The sequence below is a fragment of the Podarcis raffonei genome, chromosome 12 (assembly GCF_027172205.1).
Source record: "Podarcis raffonei isolate rPodRaf1 chromosome 12, rPodRaf1.pri, whole genome shotgun sequence".
Classification (NCBI taxonomy): Eukaryota; Metazoa; Chordata; class Lepidosauria; order Squamata; family Lacertidae; genus Podarcis; species Podarcis raffonei.
Genome location: NC_070613.1, coordinates 35,029,695 through 35,039,292, shown reverse-complemented (window position 1 = coordinate 35,039,292; position 9,598 = coordinate 35,029,695). Strand labels below are relative to the sequence as shown.

The 9,598-nt window shown below is 44.0% G+C and overlaps 1 protein-coding gene across 1 annotated transcript; it reads right to left on the bottom strand.

Moving 5' to 3' along the window:
- Positions 1–317: 317 nt before the first annotated feature.
- On the bottom strand, positions 318–9,140 carry NUP42 (nucleoporin 42). Its single transcript, XM_053359745.1, has 7 exons — positions 9,029–9,140; positions 7,131–7,320; positions 5,940–6,034; positions 4,407–4,483; positions 3,126–3,212; positions 1,181–1,265; positions 318–1,051 (listed from the first exon to the last, which is right to left on the bottom strand). Exons 1-7 carry the CDS (start codon positions 9,138–9,140, stop codon positions 420–422), a joined length of 1,278 nt encoding a protein of 425 aa, XP_053215720.1. The 3' UTR covers positions 318–419.
- Positions 9,141–9,598: the final 458 nt, after the last annotated feature.

The window sequence follows — 9,598 nt, the reverse complement described above, 5'->3', positions numbered from 1 at the left end:
TCCTGCCGCTTTGCTGAAGGGGTGCTGCACAGAGAGGGGGAAAATTTTATTTTCTTGTTCTCCCCCTCTAAAACAAGGTGCATCCTATAGAGGGAAAAATACGGTACCTTTTAGATCATTAGCACAACATTTCATTGCCATAAAGTATGGAAGCCAATTCCACCAAAGAAAAGAGCAGCTTGGGTTTCCTACATTTTCAAGTTCATTGCAAAGCTACATTTTGCTATGCAATACTCTCAAGTTAAATATTCATTCTGGAGCCAACAAGTCAAATAGATCACACATTTCTAGAAACAAATGTAACTTCTCTGAAACAATATGGTGAGCCATAGATGAATTTAACTTCCGAAGGATTAAATCAAAGTGTCTCTGATATTCGCACACACAGGGAAAGATAGTAAGAACAACCTCAGGCCACGTTACAGATTTAGAAGTGTTGCTGGTGGTGGCTTGGAAGGAATTTTTCCGAGTGTGAATTTCTTCGCCTTAAATTGCTCCAGTTCTTCAGCAGACAGTTCCGACTCTGAGGTAAATAACTTTGCAGAGGTGGTGCTGGGAGGGGTTGTGGAAGGGGGCAATGTTGCATTACCCCCAAAGAGACTTGCCGGCTGCCCAAACAGTGTGTTCCCCGAATTCAAAGAAGCGGAAGCAGCAGCTGTTCCAAACACCGAAGCAGATGTGGAGTCTGAGGAGCTGGCAGGAAAAGATTTGCCAAATCCGGGATTCAAAGCAGGGGTAATGGCCGCTGTCCCAAACACCGATGCAGGTGCAGTCTCCGGAGAACTTGCTGGAAAAGGTTTGCCAAACCCTGAAAAACCAGAAGCTCCAAACCCACCTGGAGTGGTTGTAGCCATTTTAAATGAAAAGGAAGATGCCGATGAAGCAGGTTGATCTCCAAAGCTGACGGCATGGGGCGCAGTGGTGGAAGATGCGGTGCCCTGGCTGCTTGTGAGGCTCCCAAACGCAGGTGTGCTTCCAGAGGAGATGCTGCCAAGTTCAGAAGCTGGTTTGAAGGAGAAGGCTTGAGCAGATTTATTATCCACAGGAAAGGCTGCAATTGTCACCCAAAGAAAAGCAATAGTTTGCAATAGTAAGGTCAAAGAAACGATAGTAATCCCAGGACTATCGGAACTAAGAATATGCAAACCTCAACCCACCACCAGCCAAAACAAATCCCTACCTGATGATCCAAAAGCCGATGCCTGCTGTCCTCCAAACCCAAATGCAGGTGGTGGCTGACTAGCCGTGTTCTTAAACTCAGATATCTTAAAACAATGAGAAGTAGTTCTACATGTTACAAAGAAAAAAGGTACTATTGCTTCCAATTCAATATAAAATGCATAGTTAGAAGTGAACAAATATTTGACATAGAATAAGCCAACTTACATTACCATCACTATGATTTCACTTTATTTGTGGTGTGGATCTACAGCAGGGATGGGGAATCTAAGGTCCGCCAGATGTTGCTGGACAACTCCTCCCACCATCCCCAACTCCTGGCCATATTAGCTGATGCTGAGAGGAGCTGAAGTCCAGCAACACCTGGAAGGCCACAGGTAAATGAATAGATCTCTATTTGGATAATCATCAGCAGAATACCTGTTGAACTGGGGAGATGGATCTATTTATTTGCTTATTTTGAATGCCACCCTTCATCCGAAGATCACAGTGGTTCACAACAGAAAAGTACAAAATGAGAACAAAAAATGCATCATAAAAAACCCCAAACCAATAATCCCCCTCCCACAAACACATTTAAAAGGCCACAGATTGTTTAATCAGCCAAAAGCCTGGTTACAGAGAAAGGTTTTTGCCTGGTGCCTAAAGAAATGTAATGAAGAGGCCAGGCAAACCTCCTTGGGGAGAGCATTCCACAAGTGGGGAGCCACCGCAGAAAAGGCCCGTTTTTGTATTGCTACCCTCCAGACCTCTTGTGGCGGGAGGCACACAAAGGCCTCAGAGGATGATCACAGGGTCTGGGTCCATTCATGCAGGGAGACATGGTCCTTGAGGTATTGTGGTCCTGAGCCATTTAAGGCTTTTCGGTCAAATCCAGCACTTTGAACTGGGCCTGGAAACTGATTGGCAGCCAGCACAGTCAGGCCAGGATCTATGTAATATGCTTAAACCAGGCATAGGCAACCTTTGGCCCTCCAGATGTTTTGGCCTACAACTCCCATGATCCCTAGATAACAGGACCAGTGGTCAGGGATGGGAATTGTAGTCCAAAACATCTGGAGGGCCGAAGGTTGCCTATGCCTAGCTTAAACCATCTTGCGCCAGTGAGCAACCTGGCCTCTGAATTCTGCAACTGCTGAAGTTTCTGTACTGTCATCAGAGGCAGCCATATTTATATATAACACACTGCAGTAATCTAATCTGGAGGTTATCAGAGCATTGACAACAGAGGTTAGGCTACTCGTGTCCAGATAGGGGCGCAGCTGGGCTGTCAGCCAAAGCTGATGGAAGGCACTCTGTGCTGCTGAGGCCACCCGAGCCTCAAGCAACAGCATAGGATCCAGAGGTTCCCACCAACTACAAGCCTGCTCCTTGCCCTTGATTCCCTCTGAAGCAGCTCCCCACAAAGGGGCACCCCCACCCTGGTCAGCCCAGGTCTTGATATACTTCCCACTCCTGTGGTAAACTGAGCCCAGATGAGTTCTCAACTGGTCAGCCAGCAGGGGTCAGGGTGGAACAGGCTTCCCTCTGCCAGTCCAAGGCCGGCTTCCTCAAGAGGAGGAGGAATTCCAGCTGCTGTGTAAGAGGTTACCTCCTCCATGGATGGTCTCCGGCTGCTGCTACTTCTGAGAGCAAAGCATCAGTTCTCCAAAACACACACACACACACTCTAAAGAACACCTGCCCTCTTAGCAACCTATTTTTCTGCCTTCTTGAACCTGCTTGGCCATCACCATCTTTCAAGGAAGCAGACCCAGAAGCTGAACAATGCCAACGAATAATACCCCTTACGGTGGATGTTTATTGTAGAGACAGTATCTTCTATCAACAAATCTGATTTTATTATTGTGAACTGCTTCGCGAAACATGACTGAAAGATTTACAAACCTTGCAAAATAAATTTAAAATTTTAATTAAGACCTTTTCATTTTCTCTATTACACTCACCAATGCCGCTTTAGTAGATGCATTTATATTCTTCAGCTCAAGCAACCGACTTCTCCACTGGCTTGCTAACTGCTGGACTGAATTGATCTGGGAAAAAAGGGAGATTAGACTGTGTTAGGACCCTGCCAATCAAACCAAGAAGGAATAGAATTTCTGAGCAGCTGTGATTAAAATGTGTTGGCACATTCAGAACCAGAAGAATGTCATTACTACCCCACAATTCAAATGTATATAATTTGGGGGCGGTGGTCTTAATTCCAAATCACCGCCATTTACACTAAACAATATTACACCACTAGTAATCACATACAGCTCTCAAGTTAAAACAGTTCAACGCATCATCAGAGATTTACAACCTTTCTTAGATAATGACAGCTCTCTTTCCCAAGCTCTGAGAGGAAAATCTTTCATCGCCTACAGAAAGCCACACAATCTTAAACAAGTCCTCACACACAATAATACAACAACCAGACTTAACATGGACACTGGCACAAGAGCCTGCAATAAATCTAGATGCCAACTTTGCTGCCACATACACCCGGGCAACATCATTAAAGGCCCCAATAACATCAAACATACCATCCCAGGCCTATTTAATTGTTCGTCTTCCAACATTATATATGCTATCAAATGCCAACAGTGCCCTTCAGCTCTCTATATTGGACAAACAGAACAAACCTTACGTTAAAGGATAAATGGACATAAATCTGACATCAGGAATCATAAAACAGAGAAACCAATAGGAGAACACTTCAGTCTCCCAGGACATTCTATGCAAGATCTTAAAGTAGCTGTCTTATTGCAAAAGAATTTTAGAAATACACTTTAAAGAGAAGTTGTTGAGTTACAACTCATCACCAAACTAAAAACTATGGAGAGACCTGGTCTGAATAGAGATATTGGATTCATGTCCCATTATACATGCTAAAGCTAATTTTGGTCATCTATCCCTTTAAAAATCCCTTGCCCTTCCCTGTGGAACCAACTGCCATCATTAACAGTCATCAACAGTTATAAGGTTGGAGCAACCTCTGCTTCAGAGTATCTGAAGAAGTGTGTATACACACAAAAGCTCATACCTAGAAAGCTTATACTTAGTTGGTCTTTAAAATGCTACTGGAATTATAAAAAAAATAATTGGGGGGGGGGGGAAGATTCGTTTAAAGACTGCCTTAAGACAAAAAGACTTGATTCTCGTTAAGGGAGTTCTTTTTGGATAATCTTTTAATAATTTTATGTATCTTTCATCTTGTTATTTATTATTAATATGTAGAGACTCACATAATTTTGTACATTGTTGTTTGCTCTGCTATTATAATATTCAAGACGCAACTCTTCTGGCAAGAAGTCTGGAAACCCTGCAGGAAGAGGAACAGTCAAAACCTGGAAAGACAGATAATACGACTCTTATCCCCAGCTATGAAATCATAGTAAATGCATCCCCCAACAACTCTCATGTTTGTTGACAAGAGACACTGGCCAAGAATAAAAGCAAATGACAATGGCACCAGAGAATCAATTAATAGCTTTCACCATGCATTGGGGTCTTATTTCAAAAGCATGATACTTCAAAAACTCCAGAAGTTACTTCAATACATGGTATGTAACATATTCTGTGATCTGTGCTACCTTGTACTTTCTTAATTTAGAGCTTATGCCAGCTTGCAAATTAATCATTTATCCATTCAAGACATCGTGTGAAGAAATGCAGTTTCAAGTCTACATTTATTTAGGTAACAAGCAATGCATGGTAGGGAGAACTTGTAAGTGTTTAGCCCAGGCATAGGCAAACTTGGCCCTCCAGGTGTTTTGGGACTACAACTCCCATCATCCCTGGCCACTGGTCCTGTTAGCTAGGGATGATGGGAGTTGTAGTCCCAAAACATCTGGAGGGCCGAGTTTGCCTATGCCTGGTTTAGCCCCTTCTGAGCCTCTCAATTCTCCTTTTCAGGTGCCTCCTACGTCCGTCCTTCCCAAAGCTGGCCTCACTTTTCGAGCCTGGCTGAGTGCTGGGAAAGGAAACACTGTCCAGGAGCAGTAATATTAGCAATGAAGAATCAGGGACAGCAAAAGACCAAACAGCCCACTGGTAGATTTTAATCCTTCTCTATTGCCAATGACACATATACTGTACATACCCCAACTACACACTACTAAAATCATAAAGGAAAAAATGGTTTCAGAACTCTTCTTTCTCTCATGGAGCCTATAGAAGAAGAAGAAGAAGAGTTTGGATTTGATATCCCGCCTTTCACTCCCTTTAAGGAGTCTCAAAGCGGCTAACATTCTCCTTTCCCTTCCTCCCCCACAACAAACACTCTGTGAGGTGAGTGGGGCTGAGAGACTTCACAGAAGTGTGACTAGCCCAAGGTCACCCAGCAGCTGCATGTGGAGGAGCGGAGACGCGAACCCGGTTCCCCAGATTACAAGACTACCGCTCTTAACCACTACACCACACTGGCTCTCTATAGCTGCTATGACAGTCAGCAACAGATAAAGCTGGGTTAAATAATACAAGGAGGCCAAGTTAGCAAGTCACATTATTATAAATTGCCCACCTGATAAAGTAGTTAGATTCTGGTCTTGCAAAAACTCCCATTTTGGGCTAGTTAAATAAATACTAGAATGAATAGAAATTTTAGAAGCATTGTCCATACCAAAGCCTCGTTAAAACAAAAAGAAAGATAAAAGACAGACACCTTTTGTTCACTTATATAAGCACACTTCTCATTCTTTGGGATCCAATAACAGTTTTCAAGTGAGAAATAAACCTAAGCATGTGTGGGTAATTAAGAGGATTAGGAAAGTTTCTACCTGATATATTCGGCTTTTCTTTCATAGGTGAATAGGTGGAAAACATCCATTGTCCTGAAGATTCCCAACTCTCCATGTCTTTCGTTATAATTTCACTGAATAAATGACATACAAAAGTCAAAAGCCAAATGAAACCGAAGATAGGCAGTGAAGACCTACTTAAAGCTAGATTCAATGTGTTTTTTAAAAAAATACAGAGCCAAATCAAAGGTTTATTGTGATAAGACGAAACAGTATGTTTTATAAGTGGCTTGCTACAATACTCTTTTTCAGTTTCTAAAATTCAAAGAAAACAAGTGGAAAGAGTGGGTGCAAGATCAAATATAAACAGGAAGTACTTGAATAAGCAGGGAAAATCACAACTGAATAAAATAAATAAATTGTTAAGTGATTCAGTGTGAGAAATCCACATCTGTATCATTTGGGAGCACAGATGCCAATCCAGTCTGATGCAGATGGCAATGCACATCCCCATCTAGAGCCTCTAGTTTTACACAACTAAGAAGCAAGAGCTGCATCAGAGCCAATATTAAACCAATCTGAAACATATTTGTACCAAGTCACATTTTTTTAATAGCTGTCAGAACAAAAATTAGCTACACCAATGAAACATCAACAAGATTGAAGTTATATGAAAAGAAACAATTCTTCTCTGTTAATAGGATAGGAATCTTAGGCTAGTCTTTTCCCTTTTTCATTCCCAAATGCAGTTTATGAAGACAGGACCAAGTGTCAGACTCACATGCTCCTCCCTCCTCCCTCTCCTTGAGTGCCAGCTTTGGCAGTTTGATCTTGTTTAAAGGAAACCAGTTCCCATTACATCTGAATCAGGAAACTCTGAATGAATGTTAACTAAAGCATCATTAAGCCATGGTCTACCACTTCAGACACAGCAGGATTTGCTTTAAACAGGATCAAAGTGCTGGAGCCAATAGCCCATTCAGGCTAATTATGCCCAAACTGGCTCTTAATATTATGAACTTTTATGAGCAAAGGCCACTATGAAGAAAATGTCACAAGCAGGCATTCTGTACACAGTTAATTCTTCTTAACTCCTATTTACCTCACTGGGATATTAACAATTGTGTACATGACTGCAGCCATAGGGTTCAGGTTTGTTTTTTAATTAACCATTCAATAAAATTTATTTAAAGTCTATTAAAACTTGAGAGATAGGAAATTGCTACTTACAGAAGTTTATCTTCCTCATCTACAATGCCACTATTACCAACATTTTCATTGGAATTTAATGCAGCATATCTATTCTGTGAAAAGCCAGAATCTCTGTTGTGCCAGCTGGTTGACTTGGAAAAACTGGATGTCTGTACAGGGTTACTGTATCTCTGATTATGTCCACTCCATGCTACTCTTCGACCGGAACCTTCAGTTGGGAAAGAAAGAGATGTGTTAAGTAAGAGTTATGAGAGACACCAGCTTCACTACTCCTGCTGCCTGTTGAATTTTCACCTGTGACAGCCTGCAGAAAGTCTCAAAATCTAGTATCCTGAGGGGTGGGGAGGCAAGGCATTGGACCAATTGCTACACCTGCTCCAGGGTGACCTGGCACAGAGCAAGGCTACATTACGCCCACTGCTACCTAGCTAAGGTTAGGATTGTCTTGTTAGTCTAAACCAGCCTTTCTCAACTTCTGGTGTCCCCCCCCCATATGTTTTTGAACTACAACTCCCATCATCCCTGATCACTAGCCATGCTGGCTAGGAATGATGGGAGTTGTAGTCCAAGAACATCCAGGGACCCAAGGTTGTGAAAAGGCTGGTCTAGATGTGCCCTGTTTTTTTTCCGGAGGATGGTGGCAGTGGCCGGGGAATGCAAGAGAGCCACAAACAATATGATCCCGGCAACACCACTCTCAGCTCAGCCCACTGGGTCAGCCACACCAGGGAGAGAGAGCGGCATTGGCTGCTTCTCTTCCCTCGCTTCCAAGCCACCCTTCGCCAACCCAGTGCCCTCCTGATGTTCTGGACTACAGCTCCCATCAGCCCTAGCCAACGCTAGGGTTGCCACCTGTCCAGGATTGTCCCATATTTCAATGTAAAATACTACATCTTGTATTGATACAGTTTTGTCCTGTATTTTAGGTCTCCTTTCTTTCTCTCAACCCCTCTGCCAAGTTAGGGATCTTCTCCACATGCATGTGTTGGAAAGGTCCTATAGCTAAGCTCTGGGTAGCCATGCACATTTACAAATTTGTGTGTGTGCACACATGGCAAATTCCAGAGGGCCCATCCTGTTAGGATACCATCAGTGCCAGATTTACATGTAAGCTAAACAAGCTATAACTTACAACCCCACTCTCTTGTGGCCCCCAAAAAATTTGAAGGGGAAAAAACCTGGATGTACATTTCCAAAATTAACAAACAAAATAAAACCTACATACAGCAGCAGTATTGTATGTTGTGTAGGCTCCTATGATGTAAGTAATGTGCCCCACTTGCTTCCTAAAATATCACTGGTTTGCTGTTATTATTTCATGTTATAGCAAGTTTCTAGTGACTAGATTATGAGTCTTCATAAATTGTGTTTCTAAAGGAACTTTTGTTATTGCCAAATGCCAATGTGTTTGCATTATTAGGTTTGTTATGAATAAAAAATCATTTTAAGTTAGAGCTTAATAATTATTTCACTATTAATATACTTCTTAATTGTATTTCAATTCAACCATTACTTTGATAAAATACATATTTTGTTATGTGCAAATGGCTTTAAATACCTATTAGGCCCATAAATTACCATACAGCATATATTCAACACAAAAAACAGCGACAGTTTGTTGTTGACAAAGGACAGCTGGGCATATAAGGGGCCCCATTACCTTCAGGACCTTAGGGCCTCATCAAAACTAAATCCGGCCTTGGATACCATAGAGTGAAACGGATTACTCTGAAGTCACTTCAGCACCAGATGAAAAAAAATTCGGCCCCCCTCCAACCGCCCCACCCCGCATGTTGCCCGTATAGAGGGGGCAGCCCTAGCCGGCGCCCATCTGGAGGGCAGCAGGTCGGCCGGCGCGAGGGGACGGAGAGAAGCCGCCGGCGGAGAGGCGGAACGGGACAGCCTCCCTTTCTTACCCGCGTTGGCTCTGCCGGCGTGTTGGCGCGGGTGCTCGTTCCAGCAGTTGTCGCCGAAGCGGCAGTGGCCCTGCAAGAAGTAGTGGCAGACCTGGCCGGAGTTGCGCGCCATGGCGGAGCTTCCCCGGCGGCAGCTCCCGCGAACTCCTCGAAAGCAATATGAAAAACCGCCGCCGCCGCCGCTGCCTTACGCACGACGGGAGGCTCTGCCTTCAGGGCTCGTGTTGATGACGCGCGGGCGTCGGCAGGCAGCCTCGCTGGGCGAGCGCGAGCGCTCTCCGAACGGCTCTTTCCTAAGACGTCAGCAGCCCGGTGGCCGTTGGTGGAAACGAAAAAACAACAAACCGCTTCGGCGCGCGCAGAGCCGTTGGGAGCGGCCGTTGAGGAGCCGCGGCGAGGCTTCGAAGCGCCGTTTCCTCGCTCTTCCAAACTATGGCGTGACTTTTCAGAGGAGACGACGTGCGGCAGCGCAGTCCTCCTGCCCAGGTCTGCTCAGCAACGGGGGCTGTTGAATTCGGTGGGGGTTTCTTCTCCTACGAGGAAGCGGCGGCGGGTTAAGACCGCAGGCAG

What these genes read in the sequence shown, in the direction of transcription:
- NUP42 (XM_053359745.1), bottom strand. Translation starts at nt 9,140, where the DNA reads ATGGCGCGCAACTCCGGCCAGGTCTGCCACTACTTCTTGCAGGGCCAC. An exon ending in CGCCGGCAGAGCCAACGCGG is followed by an intron (nt 7,321 to 9,028) that starts GTAAGAAAGGGA and finishes TCCCAACTGAAG; the next exon opens with GTTCCGGTCGAAGAGTAGCA. An exon ending in AGAAAAGCCGAATATATCAG is followed by an intron (nt 4,484 to 5,939) that starts GTAGAAACTTTC and finishes CTCTTCCTGCAG; the next exon opens with GGTTTCCAGACTTCTTGCCA.